Source organism: Sinohyriopsis cumingii, chromosome 19 (genome assembly GCF_028554795.1).
Source record: "Sinohyriopsis cumingii isolate HCF-2022 chromosome 19, ASM2855479v2, whole genome shotgun sequence".
Classification (NCBI taxonomy): domain Eukaryota; kingdom Metazoa; phylum Mollusca; class Bivalvia; order Unionida; family Unionidae; genus Sinohyriopsis; species Sinohyriopsis cumingii.
In genome coordinates this window covers 33,295,399-33,316,251 of record NC_142979.1, presented here as the reverse complement: position 1 = coordinate 33,316,251, position 20,853 = coordinate 33,295,399, and the positions used below count along the sequence as shown (strand labels likewise).

The 20,853-nt window shown below is 36.0% G+C and overlaps 1 protein-coding gene across 6 annotated transcripts in view; it reads left to right on the top strand.

The window, feature by feature from the left end:
* The window catches only part of LOC149775408 (cytospin-A-like), a 97,378-nt gene that overhangs the window by 56,057 nt on the left and 20,468 nt on the right, over positions 1-20,853 (top strand). For all 6 annotated transcript variants that reach the window (XR_016416573.1, XR_016416574.1, XM_089944068.1 and 3 more), the window contains exon 2: positions 11,946-14,836. Coding sequence is in view for 4 of the 6 variants with exons in the window: in XM_089944068.1 (XP_089800194.1) it covers positions 11,976-14,836 (2,861 nt within the window). In the remaining 2 variants the exon portion in view is untranslated. The remainder of the gene's footprint in view (positions 1-11,945; positions 14,837-20,853) is intronic.

The window sequence follows — 20,853 nt, the reverse complement described above, 5'->3', positions numbered from 1 at the left end:
ACCACTAACCTCTTAATGCTGAGTGCCAAAAGCGAGGCAGCTTCCTGTACCATTTTTATAAGTATTTTGTATGAGTTGGACAGAGTTTGGACACGCAACCTGTGTCCGAAGCAGACAATTTAACCACTTAGGCCACAAGGACCACAAGGAAATCTGGTCACAGGCAGCCATGGGTGATAAGGAGTGAAATAGATTAAATCTGGTCACAGGCGGCCATGGGTGATAAGGAGTGAAATAGATTAAATATGGTCACAGGCAGCCATGGGTGATAAGGAGTGAAATAGATTATTGCCTCTGGCTTGTGACAGTGACCTGTGAGATGGTTTAGGATGCCAAGTGCCTGCCAGAATTGCTCAAGATTGGTTCTGTCTGTGTAGAATTTGGGAATTCTTCGTAAAATTGACTTTACAGGAATGGCAAAATGTGTATTCCTGTCCCATTGAACTAGAGTACAACAACTGAAATTCCTGTTTTCATCCATTATTGAATTTTGTGTCATATTTCGGTTGATCAGATTTTGGCAAACTAGCATTGGTAAATAACACATGCTTAGGTATCTCAACAAACTTTACAGTTTTATTCCAGTAGAGCTCTTAGTCATCATACCATAATCCATTTATGTTTTTATTCTTTTCCAAGTTCTTTCTGATCACACATTGTATAATCTAACAATGATGTCATAGCCTCAGCAAGTTGACAAATGAAGTAGGGATACTTTTATTGATATTATGTGTTATATATCTCAGTAATATTTAAACATCAAAACCAAGGCAGTCTTGCTGAAAGTAATGAAGTAATGTTATTTGTTTTATGGTGCTTTAGCTCTTTTGTAATTCAGCCACAATCCATTAACATCCTTAATCCTTTTTGAATTACTACTGATCACACATACTATAATGAAATGATTACTTTCAGCTTATTGTCAGTTGAATTAACAGTTGTTGTGTCATTCTTGCTTTGCTTAAGCCAGTTCACAGACACATGATCATAGAAAGTTTTCTATTCTGTAAATATACTTCATTGGAAGAAAGTGTGTGCTCAGTAACGGAAACATTTCTATTACTGAATTGTTTTAATGATAACTTTCAGTATGTGGGAGATTTTATGGAGGGATGGGAGACACCCATCTGCTTAGGAGGAAAACCCTCTTCACCAGGAGGTTCACATGATAGAGAATTTGTTCATTTCTTTTACAGGTTATTACTTATAAAAAAGAGGAACATAAAAGTGATCTGATATTTTTTAAAACTTACTGCCTAGTTATCTTGAAACAGAAGTTGCCAGATTGAAACCCACCCCCCATCCCAAAACTGCTTTCTCCCAAGTTTTGAAAATGCCAGTTACTGTATAGGGCTATATCGTTTAAAGTTAACCTCTTTCATTATTATAGGACCAGAAAGGTTTGACTATGTAAAACAGAACACTAAATTATGATTGATTTTTCTTTTTCCATTTTTTTGCATGCTGTCTGAGTTAATTGTAAATCTACAGGCACGTTTATATTTCACTTAGGTCACAAAGTGACGGCTTAAATTTCATACTAGATGTTTATTGACCTCTAAAATAAATTACCCGTCTCAACAGCTCATGTGTGAAGGACCATATAATATAACTAACTCTGTCCATGAATAGTTGAAAACCTAATTGAACTTCTTAATGAAGATGTAACTGTAAATGCAGGGCTCAGGATTGTAGTAAAGTTTTATTTGGGATATTAATCCGCATGCTTTTTTGACAGAGCTATAGAGGTGTTGGTTCCATTTGTTGTCCTAACCCAGTGATAAGAACAGACAACTGCACCACATAATTACTGCTATATAACCAGTCTGCATTCAGAGATGAATCAAGGTGGAAGATGCTAACCAGTTGATTGTAGGAGACATCATTCAGTGATGAATCAGGGTGGATGATGCTAATCAGTTGATTGTCAGACATGTTGGTTAGATATAATCACCAATACCATGTACTGGGGCCATATTGTGAACACTTGCCTGACCAGGCCACAAGGAGACCTGCCTAATGTACACACTGGAAAGGGTATAACTATCAACATACTCTCAAGCCTTAATGCCTCTGGCTATTAATAATGTTGGACAGGACATGTGATATGTTGACAACTTGACTATTCCTACTACTTGCAATCGGTGTTTATATGTATGTGTATGTCAGTAATTGCATAAGCAACCTAAAAGGTAGAACATGTTTTACAGTTGGTGAAATGATTATGTTTTGCATGTGGACACTATTTGCATTTATGTGTGAAATTTAAATATTACCATGTTAGACACAGATTGAAGTAAGTTCAGAAAATATTAGGAAATAGATTAATTATATCAATGATGGCACTGTTATCTCTCAGTGGAAAAAAGGCAGATATTTCTGGCTTGTTATCTATCATCCAAGCTTAAATTACCTATAGTATAATTGGCAGTTGTATTGTCTTTAATGTAACAGTTGTCAACTGATGAATGATTGATGCCAGGGGTGACACTGATAAAAGTGTGGATGTCTTGATTCTGTTCATTGGGTGATTGGTATAAGGATATATCATTGTATCGATACACATCAGTACACTACATTATCATGATTTGTATTGGTACAAATTCATCTGTATCATTATTGTAACCCAAGAACTGGTTATTACATTAATCTTTGTTTATCCCAAAGATTACACAGCAATATGGAGTAACTCTAACCAGTAATATAACCGGTTTTGCCATGGTTGACAGTCACTGTCAAATAAGCTTGAACCAGACGTTGTACCTAATAAATTGTTGCCGCTGTAGAGTTTAATGCCATTTTTCAGCACACGATAGGATTTACATGGCGGCCAGTATTAATGGTGGAGGAAGAACCCCGGGAAAACCCCAGAAAGAACCACCGACCCACGAGTAGCTACTGGCAAGCTTTCTCACATGCCCACATTGGTACCTAATAAATGACCAACAAGTTAAATTTTGACTTGCTCTGGCATTTAAAGCAAGGAAGATGGTGTTTGGACTTTTGCATTAAAAGCAAGGAAGATTGTGTTTGGCATTACAAGCAAAGAAGATGGTGTTTGGACTAATTCTGTCATTCAGAGCAAGAAAGATGGTGTTCAGACTAATTCTGTCATTCAAAGCAAGGAAGATGGTGTTCAGACTCACTTTACCTAGCAAGGAACGACTACTCATTTTGCCATACACATGCATTTTTTACCTGTCCATGCATGAAGGTTTATCACTGCTTATACTTTAACTGCAGACTCGTTTCTTGCATGAAAATACATAGTCCTTCTCTCTTTTTTTCATATAAAGAGAATGCATCTGGTAGAACATTCTATTTATTATTTAAAAAAATAACATGCAAGCTCAGTAAACAAGTTGATGGTCGGTAACAAATGGGTTTTCTAAATGATAAGCTTGATATCAGTACATATTGCAATAGAATCATTTATATTGTAGTATCTTGAAATGATTTTAACAGGTAATACTCTTACACTGGGTCTTTCCTAAACCAGAAAATTTCGGAAAGTTCCATATTAGATTTTAGGAAGAAAAGCAAATGCTTTAAATATAGGGGAGATTTAAAGAATAATCAATTTTTCAGTGTGCTGTTGTGTAATTCACAGAAAATTTTGTACGAATTCATGCACTTGAAAGCAGTAATGAGCAAGAACTCCTGCAAATTAGTTGAAAGTCATATGCATGAAAATGTACTCTGTATTCAATTTTATTCAGATGTTCACCCGTAACACATTAACCCCTGGAGGTTTTTGTTGTTTTCACCTGAAATTTGAGTAGGAAACACATTTTGAAAGCTATTTCTGAATACATCCTAAGACATCAACTTCCAGGTGATTTTCAAATAAACTAATGCCTAATTATATTAGAAACATCGTTTTTCATTGGCTATTTGGCTCACACATGAGTAGAGGGGTAAAAGATGGAGTTGTTGTTTTTTTTTTTTATTTTTTTTTTTTTTTTTTTTGGCTTTATGGACCCATTATTTTCGTATCGAGACCACTCTTTATTCCAAATGCCCATCTTATCCTACTTTTTGCATAGGTTCATCTGTCTGTTTGAAGTTCATACCAGTCTGCCTTAGAGCTGAGACCAAAAAGTCTAAAATCCGGAAACAAAATCAGATTCCCACCTCAGGCGAATTTTGGGTGGAAAAAATTGGGTCCAAAAAATGAGGTTTGTCCCTTTGTATTTTGTAGTGCAACTGGAACTTCCAGATTATTTGGTATCATTGTAGAGCTATATCTGTCTACCTTTCTATAATACCACCCACTTTAGTGTATCATGCATGACCTTGACGCTACAGAGCTTGGCAGTAGGCTACTACCTCCTGCCACATTAACTCGTCGCCAGGGGTTAATGTGTTGAAGTGCTTGTTGCAACATAAGTCTAGCTGGTAGAAATAGTGTAGCACTTGTCACAACGTGTATTTTTTGTAACTGTTTACAGATCTGGTTTCTTCAACTTGACATGAGTGGTTAAACTAAATTTGATTGGCACATTGGGCTCCATAACAAGCAGTCCGTTGTAGTTTGAACTGTGCATCCAAGAAGTTTACAAATTCACATTTATAATATGATTATCTGGAAGGCCCAAAATAGATTATTTCCAGTGTGGTTCGTCTTTAGACGACAATTTCTTTCAGAAAATACTGACTGTCATAGTGATGACAGCAATTTATTGTTAACGTTAGGAAGTATTTTAGATTAATGGAGCTGGGAAAGTATTAATGAGATATCAGTAAGTGATTTTGAAAATGGTGTTAACTGTCCAATGTACATGCTGGTTGGACAAAAACAAACAGCAAGCCGGTCATCCTCTCATTTCAGCGGTATATCAAAAAGTAGAAAAGGCAGTCAAACAAGCTGAATTACAAATACAGACAATTTAAAAGTAGAGTGCAATTTTGGTTTCTTTTCTAGTCGCAATTTAACCCTGTGGGATCATGTGCTACAAAACCATATAGCCCTTGTATAAAGGTTATGATAAATTTGAACAAGTAATCCTTGGTAATAATTGACTTAAAATCCAAGTACAATATGATGGAACAGTAAATCTGGCATAGCATGCTAATTCAGGAACATTCAACTTTTGGAGCTGATGTTAGTGAAATCTATTCTTTTGGAACAGAAATATCCAAAAGAAAATACCAGTGAGCTATGGACAGTTGTACATGACAGCCATAAAGAACAGTTTTCAAACTTATTCCAGCTGGCTAAGCTTGCTATCTATGTCAATGGCACTTCAGACATCAGCATGGTGTGAAAGGGGGGGTCTGGGTACAGAACAATATTCACACACAGATAAGGCACATATTAAGCTCAGAAAAAAATCAACAGAGTACTCCTTATTCAACTTAGAGACAACATCTTTAAAATATTTTGATTTCAGTTGGGGTCTTACAGAGTGGAGCAATAAAAAAGAGATGAATATTGCAGTGTTATGTAATTATTCAACAAATGCCCTATCCCCCCATATTTTTATTCTGCTTCCTCCTTATGTTTGTGAAGGGGGTGGGGTGGAATACCCCCTTATGATAAAATCCTGAGAGCATCTCTGCACTTTATGTGAATCAGATTGATCCAAATAATCCCATAAAATTCTTGGACAGTATTCTCTTACAGATTGGCTGTGCTTGGGGGAATTTTTCTTTACCATGCCTTTAGAACTGTTTTGTTGTGTTTCTTTGTGGGTTTTTTTGACTGTTACTATCAACAATTTGGTGGGCATTTCAGGAGTTGTTTGCCCAAAGGGGCATTAGGAAAAATGGTATTGACTGTTGGAATATGACCAAGTTTACAGCACAGGGGCTCATTACAAATAACATTATTGGTATCATTCAGGTGATAGTTGGCAGGGGGTGGGGATCCATACCTGTAACAGGGACCCCACCCTAAAACAGGTGTGGTTTAAATGTTAACTTGTAGGAGTAAAAAACTCACCTCTGTTTAGGAAATACTGTGGACAAATGCCAGTCTCTAGACAGACAAAAAGTTATCCAGCCACAGCAATTTTTAAGCAGTAAAGTAGTTACAATGATTTATTGTTTCTTGTTATGTGTCGCAGTCTGCATGTCTATGTCTACTGTACTGTTCCAAATTAAATAATGCAAGTACCTGGTCACAACTACATTAAAGATAGAATTTCTGCATCTAGTAATCATCCTGCCACATTAATATCCAACAAGCAGAATGCTTAGTACACTAATGGAATTGTCACTCTTTAGGTGGAAACATTGTAAATATTCTCATTAGAATTGATACGTATGTCTCCTCTAATCTCACCCAAGTCAGCTGTTTGACATCACACAATTTCCATTGGAGATCCAGTGTTGAAAATAAATATTCTTTTGATTTGGAAGGACATTTGCTCTTTGAATCATAATTTGTTTTTGAAAAAAATCTACTTTTTAATATTACTGGTTATAGAACTGCATATATTTTTTTAACTAGCATCCGGGACTACTTTTTTTTGTTGCAACAATAGAATGATGCAGCATCTGAGCTAGAATAGACAAATTTATTTCTTCTTATTGTTTAAACTATTTCCATTAAAATAAAGTATTTAATAAACAGTCTCAAATAAGTAATTATTTAATATTGAATTTATGAAATGGGTTGAATAATTTCCAGCTTTTTCAAGTCAGATAGTCACTTTGTCAGCCAGGTGTTTCCTAAACAAACAAACATTGGTTTCTTACCAAGTAAAGCAGTCACTCTAGCATATTGACTGCAAATGAAGCATTTGTTTTCCCAAGAAAAGCAGGTAAAGATGCATTATATCAATTGATGTATACCTGTAAACATGCCTTATCTTGCTTATATATATACCATACTCAAGTTAGCCTGTCAGTGTAATTTTAAACTGGCAAATATCTCCATTGGTATTTTTAGAATTTGAATTAAGCCAGAATATTGCATAGAAATTCGTTGTTGTAGCAAATACTTTGTCGAAATACTAAAGGTAAATTACAATTCCTATGGCTCACTGCATCCTCAACATTTTTGTGGGGGGGGGGGAGATGCTCTTAATGACTGTTTTCTGTATTCATCAGATAGGATTGATAGAGGAACAACTTTATCCTGAATTTGCCTTCAGTTATCAAATTTGACCTCTCATTCATTTCTCATTGTGTTTACTACAGAATAATAGTTCAGAGATCAAGATCATGGAAAGTTCTTCCGATATATTTATAATGTGAAAAAGTAAGCTCACCTTTTAAGCACTGCTGCTTCATGCTGGATAAGTGGGTTGTAATTATTTTAATTAAAAATAAACAATGCTAAAATATTATTATAGTATGGAAATAAAAGTCTGCATAAATCCATATGCACACAATGCGATCAATATTCAGAATGTTTGTATCAGATCTTTATTAAATATCAGCTATATCTGAAATGAAAATATTAATTATTAGGTGGTTGTGTTTTATCCAAGAATAGATGATGGACCAAACAACAGTCATTTTTAATATAAGAACTATGTTGGTTCAGAATTTTAAAAGAATGCCATACCATATTCTACATCAGCCCAGAGATGGTACATGATGGGAACAGTGTTTCAACCTTAAAGGCATCATAAGTCATGGTCTTTTGAGGGTTGGTACTTTCAGTATTTGGCTATGGTCACTTTTAGACAGCTGACTCTAGCTTCAATTCAATGTACACACTGCTGAGCTGGCTACCCCATGCCATATATTGAAGTGAAAATATACTAGTACATACTACAGAAAAAATAGACACAAGGAAAGCTTAAAAATATCAATGAATTAAAACCCTTTTTTTACCATAATTTATGAAAGATAAATGTACAGCGAAATCTTTCAATAGGAAATTATTCCAATTACATGAAATAATAATAATCACAATAATAACAATGGTATTTGCGGCGTGTTATTTGTTCAGGAACCAAATTTTAAAGGTGAACTAGTAGTTAGAGGCCAGTTTGCCATTTTCCTATGAGTTGCTGCTTAGGACAGATTTGACTGTACTGCAGTTATTTCATACAAATGTTTCTCTTTCATGCTAAATTACTTTGAATTATTTTTAATGATATGTTTACGTATCATAATTGAAATAACCTAGTGTCTTTGACTTGTTTCTTTCAAATTGCTGCATAGTTGAAAAATTTGTTTTCTTAATTTTATTCATTTTTGAGCCAACCAAATTCTGAATAATTAGGAGCATGTTTCTTTCTTGGGTGTGGCTTGTCCTTGAATGGAGAATGAATCACTCCCAGCATCAGATGCCAAGGTAGTGCTTCCATTGTCACATTTATTAATTTATGCATTTATATCAGACAATAATTTATCAGTTTCATTAATTTAAGCATTCATTGTGATAAAATCCATTATTCTTGGATACCATTTGATTTGCTCACTCAGAGGCATGTTGAAACATGAGCTAATCTTGATCATTGAGAACGATTTTGCTTTGCCTCAGTGTTATAGTCAAGCCTCTTGAGGACTTTGAGGATTTGCTTCTTAGTTGGAACACAGAGCACAGTCTTGAAAATTATGTAGTTGACTATATTTGGGCACTGTTTAGATGTGTCCCTTTTGAATTGTACTATGCTTAAAGACACAAAGGTGCAGTCTGGAGAAAGCGCTTCAATTGAACAGGGTTAGGTCAAAGGCCATATAAGTTTATGTCATGAACATACATTGGTCATACAGCCATCATCTGTCCATCAGTACACATTTGCTTTTTACTACTTCTCAAAAACTGCTTTTGCAGTGGCCCCCTTAGCAATTTGTTTTTGTTGTTGTGGGGTTTAACGCCATTTTTCAGCACACGATAGGCTATGCATGGCGGCCAGTATTAATGGTGGAGGAAGAACCCGGAAATCCCCGGGAAGAACCACCGACCCACGAGAAGCTACTGGCAAGCTTTCTCACATACCCACATTGACCGAATCCTAGACTCGAACCCACGCAGACAGAGGTGAGATGGCAGTGATCTGTAACGGAGAGCGCTTTAGACCACTCGGCCACTCAGGGCCCCCCCTTAGCAATGGTGTGTCTTCTCTATCAGCAGTATGGAAAACCTGTTTTCATTTTTTTCAGAATGTCAGAGTTAGATTTCATAAAAGTTAGGAATGTTTCTAGACAAAAGTTGGTAGGAATGTTTCTTATGACATGCTTCTTAGTAAATTTTTGGGGGATATCTCTCTTGGCAGTGGTATGACTTCCTTAGCAACTAGGCAACTAGTTTAGATTTCTTTAGACTGGAAAAGACAATTCTGATCAAATGAGGTAGGAGTGATTTTAGGACATATGCTGTCAAAATTAGGTAATTGTGGGCTTACTTGGCATTAGTGTATCTCTCCATAGCCAACCATATGGAAAACCAATTTGTAACTACAGAACAGAAACACCAGTTTTGTTCCGATGTGGGGCATAGTTAAACTTGACATCTCATGATTGTTTGAGACAAGTTCATTGATCTTCTGCAGATGGTATCAGGTTCATAGTTGAAGGCCATGACAAAGAATTTTGTCCTACACTTACAGGTATCTTGTAAATGTGTTAACTGAAACATGCAGGAGTGTATTTTAGTTACCAAATTTGGTTTTGTTGAAAATTCTCAAGAAAATATCGGACATGGTTTCGTCCGTGGCTAATATGAATAAAATAGAAGACATGGATTTCTGAAAAATCCTTTTAGTCAGATGAGCGTCAGTCCCTTTGATGGCACTTTGTTGGAATTGTGTTCTTCAGAAGGTTAGCTGTATTATTATATATTTGCATATACTATGTAAAAGGAAGTGGGATAACTTTGTATTGCACAGCAGGGATAGTCAAGTACATGTATCAATAGAAATTGTAATGCACCCTGGCTTTATGTTGATTTATATATGAATGGCGAAAAACTGACTGGTTGCATTGATATCTGAGAGTAAACAAACTTTACAAGTATACCCACAGAAAAACAAACATTTGTCTTGCTTTCTGTATAAACACTGATATAAAACATAGCATTTACACTTTTATTCAGATCAATTGGAAACTTGTGCTTTATCAACATGCACACATGCTATTAGTTACCTCCATAATAGGTATAATTGATAATGAAAGTATTGGGTTAATAAAATTATTTTATTAATGTTAAGGCAGGATCAAGTTTCAAATGATTTATAGTCAGTGAGTTGTTGAATTTATTGTACATGACAAAAATAGAGAAAAGTACTCTAATGTCAGATCACTTGAAAATCTCATCCACAATATAACTCATAGAATTTGTATAAAAAGGACGTGAAAATTAAGGATCAAATGATCAGTCATTTAAATTTAAAGCAGAGATATGTTATTGTTGTACATCATATTACGCATGTGCTGTATATTTATGTGAGATGTGCAAGTGTGGCACCCTTTCTCAGGTATCATGAAAGTCACAGAAATCACCATACTTACCTGAGATACTTGTATAGTTTCCATGAAATCAAGTTTATTCAGTGTATATTATAAAATAACATAGCACAAATTAAAATTGCAATGACATGTCTTCAAAAAGATACTAAGGATAACACAGAAAGTAAGCATTCACTTATTTCATAGTGGTCTTTAATTACTGATCACATGCTGTCTGTCAGATATTAAGAATATGTATGTAAACCGTATGCACAAATGAATCCCAGCAAACCTTCTAGATTGTGGTGGATTTTTTTTTTTACACTCGTGCATGGGTTTTGGATGAAAGAGGGTTATTCTACACAGCATTCAAAGTCTGCCTTTTTTTACAATGAACGAAAAGTTGATGTTACATGCATTATGGTGACCAGAAAGTTTGAACACTCAACTGCTAAACAGGTGAAGTGAAGATGTAGTCTTGTCTTGTATTCCTGGAAATTCTTTCGGGACAGTAGAGTAAACCCCCTTATATGGAATCATGTATGTGGTCTTGTCTGTATATTTACAAGAATACCAACTTCAGCAAACAGAATATGATGAAACCAAAGTTTGTTTTTTAAAGTGCTCTTCACTTATATCAGAGCATTAAGTGCTCAACAGGTAAAGTAGACTGTTTTTCAAATGTAAAGTTTCAACAAGTTAGTGTTAGAATTTTCAAATTCTCTGCATGTACATATAACTTTACTGTTAATCTCAAATAATTTCAGATCTTTTTTGATCTTCAGCTTTAGCTTTCTGCAATCTTTACATCCTATTCTCTAATCAGAGATTTCAATTGAGACAAGAATCAGTATTTTCTGGCCAAAATTAGGTTTATTGCAAGTGTTGAAGTTTATAATCGCTCCCGTGGCCTAGTGGTTAGAGTGTCTGCCTTTGATGTAGGTTGTGGGTTTGAACCCTGGCCAAAACATACCAAAGACTTAAAAAATGGTACTAACAGCTGCCTTGCAAGGTGCTCAGCATTAATAGGTTAGTGTTAGGACTGGTTGGCCTGGTGTCAGGATAATGTGACTCGGTGGGACATGATTGTACATGTCTGCGACATAATGCCCCAGTGTTAGACATGACTATAAACAGCCACACTGCAGACATTGTAGCAATATGACTGAAAATTTTGTAAAGCTGCGTTAAAAATCCAAATCTCACACACACACACATTGCAAGTTGTGCTCAGTCAGAAAACCTTGTGTTTTTTGGGGTCCAGTTTGGATAATTTACAGTCTCAATGGTTCGCTCTCATACCTTGATGATAATCAACCATGTACTTGTTTCAATCATTTTATTAGATTTTCTCTCTCTTCTAGGTCCAGGATGGGTAAGGGATCTGTTCTGTATTTTATTAGATTTTCTCTCTTTTCTAGGCCCAAGATGGGAAACGGATCTCTTCTATCATTTTATTAGATTTTCTCTCTCTTCTAGGCCCAGGATGGGTAAGGGATCTGTTCTATCATTTTATTAGATTTTCTCTCTTTTCTAGGCCCAGGATGGGTAAGGGATCTGTTCTATCATTTTATTATATTTTATCTCTTTTCTAGGCCCAGGATGGGTAAGGGATCTGTTCTATCATGAGGAGACAACAAAAGTTGAGCAACCCAACTGGAATGGCCAAACAGATGACAACCGAGACTGTTAGTAAACTATTGCCATCTGCAGCCATGAAGGAATCAAAGGCTGACAATTCTAATCGGAGTGCCAGTCACAAGACTGCACTGCATAGCAAACTGCCAAAGTCACCATTGAGCAAAACGTACCTAAGTAAAAGTCATGAAAATCTAAGCAGTCATCAGAGGAGGAAACTAAGTACGTATGCTGAGAGACCAAAGTCTAGTCTAGGCCTTGCTCATGAACTTTTTCCCAAGAAATCCAGCAGTAACAAAGAAAATATGCAACATCCTACCAAGCAAGGTTTTCTAAAACCAAAGCCAATGAAGGCATCTACACCGATTCGTAAAGCAACTAGTACACAGGACATTGATAAAACAGGAGGTGTTCCTGTGGTATTCAAGGTTCCTTCCTCACAGAATTCTACAATGAAGAGGGTGAGCAGTATGCACAATGTGAGCAAGGACAACCAGACACGAAAGAGAACTTCTGCTCCAGCAGATGTTATGGCTTACAATGCCGAACTTTTGGCAAAATTTGAGGAAGAAAAAAAGATTCTTGAGGCGAGGATCTCAGAGCAGATTCAGATAGCAGAAGGGAGGAAAGCAGATATAGAAAAATATAAATATGAGATTAAGAGACTGAAGGAACAATTACCAAGTGATAACCTGAAAGATGAGATCAGCTTTTTAAGAACTGAGAACAAAGATTTGAAGGAGAAACTTGCTGAACTAGGATATCCTGTGGATCAGCATATCACCGACTCAGAAAAACTCTCCCTGCTCATGAAGTCATATGTTCTTTCCAATTCTGGCAGTAATAACATTGATACGCAATGTGAAGCGCAAATGAGGACTAGTGCCAGTTGTGACAGTTTATCTACTGATGGTGCTAGAGGACAAGCCATGTGTATGGCTTCGTCCTTGCAAGGGATGAAGCGTGCTTCATCTGTGACTGTATCTGAGCCTGGTATGTGTTTAGGAGACGTTTGTGGTACGCCAGAACACCCATCCATGTTATCCGAGTATGGAGGTAACTGGGACAAAGGGAGTAATAAGAGCCTTGATGCGCTGAGTGAGATCTCAGTAGCTTGCCTTACAGAAAGGATTCTCCAGATGGAGGAGACACATTACAGCACAAATGAAGAACTGCAGGCCACACTTCAGGAACTTGGAGACCTGCAAGATGCCGTCAACCAGCTACAAGAAGAGAATGAGAGACTTGCAGATGAAAGATCAGTTCTTTTAGAGTCCCTCTGTGCCCAAACTGAGAAACTGGAGCACTGTAGAACACAAATTGAGCAATTGAAGCATCTCTTGATCAGTGGTGATTTACCCAACAAGTCTGAAAGGGATCAGCATCTTCTAGAGCTCCTCAAGGGTGCTCAAGATGAGAGAGAGGAATTCTTCAGGAAGGAATTGGAATATGCAAATGCTTTGCATACAGCTGAGGTGGAAAGTAGGGAAAATAATAAAACTATTGATAATCTTCGTGATAAAATTCAGTTGCTTGAGGATAAACTAAGTGCAATGAAGTCAGAAAGAGAATCATTAGAGAAACAGGTCAGTGAATTGCGAGAGCAGCTCGATAAGGAACAAGTGGAGGTGAACCATTTCAAGACCTTACTGGAAAATGAGAAATCAAAGGTGCAAGAACTTGAGCATTATTGCAAAGCTGCTGAAAAATCAGATGTTGAGGAGCTTTTGCACAACACAAGGCAAGAGAAAGACAAGCTGGAGGAAAAACTAGCTAACACCCAGGAAGTTCTAGCACATAGTCAGAATGAAATTTCAAGGCTGAGAGAGTCTCTTCTGTCTAGAGAGGAGGAAATCAGAGTGTCTAAAAACAATGCAAAGTCCCAGATGAGTGACATGGAGTACAGGATTGAGCTTGCTGAAAAAGAACGGTATGATGCTCAGAAGGAGGTGGACCACCATCGTGAACACATTGAGCAACTTGAGCAGGACTGTGACCGATACTTGGAGGAGAAACGGGAGCTTGCAGGCAGAATTTCAGAACTTCAGGAGGAGGTGAAAGCTTCTGCGCAGTTTAAACAAGCATTAGAAAAGGAGCTTGTAGAATTGCGAGGAAGGTATGAGGAAGATTCGGAGGAATGGACCCAGTTCCAGAAGGACCTTCAGGTGGCTGTTGTGATTGCCAATAATTTGCGTATTGAAACTCAAGAGGAAATGGAAAAGATGAAAGCTGAGAATGCATTGTTGGAAGAAAAATGTAAGAAATATGAATCAGAAATTGAAAAATTGAAAATTGAACTAGATAGTTTGAAGATTCAAGAAAGGGCTTCCACTTTCAATGCCCCCAAGTCATCTATCTTATCCTCAGCAGAGTTGAAAGGAAAAGTGCTCAATACTGTGGACAAAGAGTTGGTGCAATTACGTGAAGGTAAACACAACAAAAACCAGCCTCTTTCCGTTAAAAGTTTAATTCGCTCAATAGAGGAACAAGTTAAAAGTGGTTGTTCTTCCATCCATTCTAGTTCATGTTCTGGTTCACGGAGAAATTCCGATTCTGCTGAAGGTGGCCTGAGGGAATTCCATGAGATGATGAAATCTCCGTCATCTCCTGTCTCAGAAAGTCAGAGCCTTAGCTCTCCAGATGCGCCACTCAAGTCAGTGCTGAAAAAGCCTGCAGAAAAACCATCACCTCTCCAGCGACTCTCATTATCATCGATTTCATATGAAGGTCCCACATCTCCAGGCTTGGAGACCCCAAAATCAGCACCACCTCTGAGGAACGAATCCTCACCATCACTCTCATCCATTCTGTCCAGCAGAACACCTTCCAGACGCAGCAGTGGAATCAGGTAACATTTTTGTATATGCCAGCCGTAAGGTCGAGCATATTATGTTATGATGTCTGTTTGTCCATCAGTGTGTTACTAATTTATTTCTGCATGTTATCTTTTTTCACATTCAACTGTTACCAAACTTTGTGAATAGTTTGCACTGTGTGTAAGGAAGAACCTGTTTGATTTTATCCTAAAAATTCTAAATTGTCAAGATCACAGTGACTGACTGACAGAAAAAATTTCCGAATGATAACTTGAGCTCTCTATCTATAGTTACCAAACTGTGGATAGCTTGCACTTGAGGTAAGGAAGAACCCGATTGATTTCATGGTCATAAGGTCTAATTTCAAAATCACTGTTACTGACAGAAATCAAATGGCTCCACACAGTAACTTCAGTTCTTCACCATCTACAATTACCAGACTTCGTAGATGCCTAACACTTGTGGTACAAAAGAACCCTGACTGGCAAATAAACATTTCTTGTGTTGGATCACACTCAAATAAAGATGACTGTTCCTGGTAACAGGGGTTATATTCTTACAATACAGCATAAACCTGATCATTACAGTGACAAGTTGTTATAAATTATAAGGACTTAATATGATTGCTTGTGAGAACTTAATATGGTTGTTAGTGCAGACTTGATTGTTAGTAAGGACTTGATATGATTGTTAGTAAGGACTTGATATGATAGTTAGTAAGGACTTGATATGATTGTTAGTAAGGACTTGATATGATAGTAAGGATTTGATATGATTGTTAGTAAGGACTTGATATGATATTTAGTAAGGACTTGATATGATTGTTAGTAAGGACTTGATATGATTGTTAGTGAGGACTTGATAGGATTGTTAGTGAGGACTTGATAGGATTGTTAGTGAGGACTTGTTAGGATTGTTAGTGAGGACTTGATATGATTGTTAGTAAGGACTTGATATGATTGTTAGTAAGGACTTTATATGATTGTTAGTGAGGACTTAATATGGTTGGTAGTGCAGACTTGATATTATGATTGTTAGTGAGAACTTGATATTATGATTGTTAATGAGGACTTGATATTATGATTGTTAGTAAGGACTTAATATTATTGTTAATAGGAGTTGTCTTATTTCAGCTATTTTTGAAAAGTGGGTTTTACTGTACATTGGTTTTTATCCCCCTGACAGAAGGTGGGTGGTTATATCGAAATTGATGTTTATCTATCTTTTTGTCCATCCATCTATCCATCTTTTATGATCTATAGACAAGTGGTTTCCACAACATAACTTTACTTTGCTGTGGTCTTATTTTTCCAAACCTCATATGTGGCATAAACATGAGTCGGCTGGGAAGCATATTGATTTTTGCACTACTGGGTCCAAGGTCAAAATCACTGGAACTTATGTCCAAAGTTGAAATCACTGGAGCTGAAAATGTGATTTTTCTTTCAGCATGACATATTAAGTTTCTTGGCCATAATTTTCCATCAGATTTCATGGGTAGACTACACATGGGCAGAAGCAGTTCACTCATGATTCTTAGGCTGAGGAGCAAAAGCTCAAGGTCAGTAGGACTGAACATTGTAATAGTTTGGGTTTCTGCTTGTAATGCTAAGTTTCCTAAATCATTGGTGGTCTACACTTAGGCTGAGTCATGTCCCAGTTGATTCTCAAGCTTAGTGGTCAAATTTCAAGGTCATAGGAGACAAAAAAAAATTTGGGCTCCAAATAATAAGTTTACTTTCTTCTAGTTTCCCCACAGAATATTTATCTTCATATTTGCAGTTCACTTGAGAAAGGGCAGCTCCCTAATGAATCTGCAATAGATAGATCAAAGGCCAAATCCACTAGATGTAACACTGCAAAATTATCTAGTAGCTTAATTATTCAGGTTCTAATGTATATGTAAATAAATGAAAACTTTGCAATTGTTAACCTTTATTTTTAACCTTGCTCTTTTGATAATGAAGACACGTGTATTGCGTGCATTTTATTACTAATAGATCATGTTTTAGAGGAATGAAAACAATTCATAATAAATATTGTAATGAGAATCAGTCTTGTTTAAGAATTATATTTGAAAGTAAGCTAAATGCTGATGAGGTTTTATTAAAATTGGTATGTAACAAATAATGTGCTTATCCACTGAATTGCCACATGTTTCATGGTACAGTGTGATTTTTAAACAGTCATAGCTTTGAAGAACACAAATGACAGGTTTCCTCATTGTTTAATTTTTTTAAAATAAAGAATTCCTTAATTTTAAATTTGAGGATTGAAAATTGACAGTTCATTCTGATTTAATTGAAATTCTGGTTTTATCAGTGCCACAAACACATTTCCATTTGGTTTTGATGAAGTGCAGATACTTCACACACACACACACACACACACACACACACATACGTTCGTGTGAGTGTGTTATATCAGACATTGGAAAATGAGCTCCAATGACTGTTAACTTCACCCAAGACATTATTCATAAAATGCCCATAATTATCCCTAGTAATTAACCATTGTAATTGTTTTGGTGCTTGTGTTTACCTGATTGTTTAAAAACTCCATAGCACAAAGCATGTGACAAAAAAATGTGAAAGCTGATCACCAGAATTAAATAAAACAAACCATATTATAATTAAACAATTGCCACAGGTGTCTGTACTATAGTCATTACACCAGAATTAAATAAAACAAACCATATTATAATTAAACAATTGCCACAGGTGTCTGTACTATAGTCATTACACCAGAATTAAATAAAACAAACCATATTATAATTAAACAATTGCCACAGGTGTCTGTACTATAGTCATTACACCAGAATTAAATAAAACAAACCATATTATAATTAAACAATTGCCACAGGTGTCTGTACTATAGTCATTACACCAGAATTAAATAAAACAAACCATATTATAATTAAACAATTGCCACAGGTGTCTGTACTATAGTCATTACACCAGAATTAAATAAAACAAACCATATTATAATTAAACAATTGCCACAGGTGTCTGTACTATAGTCATTACACCAGTTCCTCTCACCACATGCATTGCAACTACCGTATATACTCAGTCATAAGTTGTTTTAAGATACCCTGATCTGCCATTGCATACTATGCAGGCAGATAAGTTTCTGTGTTGTTTATTCTATTGATTACTCATAATAAACTTCATAGACCCAGATCTGCTGGCACATGTGCCAGCAGGTCATATACAAAGGACATAAAAGATCTTTGTGAGAAGAAAAAAAAACGAGCAGGGCACTGAATAGAAAGATTATGAAGTGATGAGTTCAGGACCCTCGAACATGCTGAAAATATGAATCAGAAAGAAATAAAATGGTGAACAATCAATAATCTATAGTGTTGACAATTTTTTTTACTGGTCGATGGTTTAGTTTATCAGATTGGTTCATCGGCTGTCCATGCTTAGCAGTGTAATTCACTGTGGATAACAGGGCCATTTTTACACATATCCAGCCTTCTGGTATCCTGGTGTTGTTTTCCACTACCAAAGGAATAGTCCATTTCTCCAACATTGTTTTGTCCCACAACAATTATCATGTGATCTCTTCTTGTTTCATGGCATAAAAACACAGAGAACTAAAGATTCCTGAAACTGGTTGTTCTGAAAGATTTTTTCCCTTGCTTTAACAGGGGTTTTGAAAATTTCTTGCAAATTATCAAGAAATGGTTGATTTTGTAATTTATGTGCAGTATTGATGCACAAATGATCAGATATGCAAGGAATACTAAAATCTGGCAATGTCATCAAAATTCATTCTTTAAAGTAGATAATGCACTTGGCTAAAATTTGTCCATTACTCTGGACTTGATAAAGCCAATTAAAAGTTTCTGACCAGTTATTGTCCCATTGTCAAAACTTACTTTCACGGGCATGTCTGTTAGGTTTGGGACTTGTATTCCTTTTCAGCCTCACTTTTATTACTGAGGGATCAGTTCTTAACCACTTGGCCATAGACTCCCAAAAAAGTATGCACATTTCCTATTGCACTGGTTTTAAAATAAGTATTGGTAGGTATTTAAATTTTTTTTAATATTATATATGATTAGAATATATAATGTACTAAACACTAAAAGCACTGGGTTAAGCTGGCTTAATTTGATGCATAAATGAGTTTCAGGAATTTAAAACTATTTTTTGATTTTTTAAATATTTGAACAATATATATATTATAGTGATTAGTATATATAATGTGCTAAGCACTTCAAGTACTGGGATGAACCAGCTCAATTTTATGCACAAATCAATGTTAAGAATATTTTTAAAACTTTTTTTTTAATATAAAAATTCCTGGGGGATAAAAAGTGCTGGGGTCGGCAGTGAAAAACAGACACAATCGACCAAACAGAAATACATATTATGTTTTTAATTGGCCCTATCACTGTCATCACTATATGCTTTCCTCTTTTCTATAAACTTAATAGGCTTGTTTGCCCCATGGTCATGTTCATTGTGTATTTGAATGTAAATCACAAATCTGCCTTGCAATCTGTCAGTTTAATCTAGTTGGTATACTTCACTGTGCTGCCCCTTTGTGCTTTGTATTGGATAACCAAGATGTTTTGAACTCGAAGAAAAGCCAACAATTTGCTTTTAATGGAGTTTGTTTTGATTCAGTTTACAGCTGTTTGCTTAACTTATAAGATGAAAAGACTATTCAGCAGAGTGATGATGATTAGTGATAAATACCAGATAAGTACTTGTTACAACCATCAGATACTGACAGTTTAAAGCATTGACAGGTGCTAAAATTGGTCGACTTGCCTTGTGTTATCTGCTTTAATTTACCTTTTCACAGCTTTGCCTACAAATCAAGGTTTTTCTTAAGTCATGTTTAAATAAAAATTAACAGAAATTGCCTACAAAGCAAGGTTTTCCATAATTCCTGTTAAAAAAATAACAACCACCAAACCCCCCACCCGCAGAATTAACAAACAAACATACCATTCATCAAGTTGAAGAATGGGTATCTAGGACTAAACAATTGGTGGGCCCAGGATGTTATATGTAACTTAGATACCAGTTAAACAGAAGAAAAAAGATGCAAGCTGCAACATCTTGCTTTTATTATCATCCTTCACTGCTTGTTTGAGGGGCTGAGGAAATAAAACTTTTTCAGGCATGACCCAAAATGCCATTTTGTTTAAATGTTTGAAGTGTTGGGTATTTTCAGAGTACCCTATTAGGTTTTCTTGTTGCCAATAATTAATTTTTACAAACAGTAGAGTGCCATAAAGTACTGACTGAAATAATTTGCCTTCAGAAATAACAACAACAAATTGTAAACTGTAGTAATTGCATGGTTTTTCTGTTCTTGTTTTTTTAATTTTGGTACCTCTTTTTTATAGCAGATATCACAATATCAGGCTGCTGCATTAATAGAAAAAATATATTGGTTAGATTTTGTGTGTGAGAGAGAGACAGACAGACTTTGGAATCATCGATGATCAAACAGGATTGATTATTTGGGCAAACTGTCCACCTTATCTTGTGTCAAAGATATTCACTGCAACATGAACACATTGCCTTGGGGCTTCAGTAATGTAGTCTGAGCTTTCCCATACAAGTGCACATTGCTTTGGGGCTTCAGTAAATTGCATTCCGTCCGAAATGGATGGTCATATTGACATGGGGTTTTCACTAAAAGACATTTTGCTCCTAGTAAAAATGTTGCAGATCTGACTCCTAGCATGGTCAACATGGCAACTAACTTTAAAATCTTATTATTATTTTTTTTCTTCTGAATGGGTGGTCTTATTGATAGGGAATTTTCTCCATAAGACTGATTATAATGTGTAGTCAGTCCTGAATGAAAATGGTATGTATGTAACAAACTGTAGCCTTCATAGCAGCCGTCTTGAAAATTGTTATTGCTAGTATCAGTTATTTTGAAGAATACACATGGTCGCTTGTTTTTTTTTCTTTCCTTTTGTGTCTGGAGCAACCATGCATGTGCCAGCATTTTCATTTGGCCTAAATTGGAATAAAAGGGACTGGTTAACATGTGATTGGTTACAGTTTTCTTT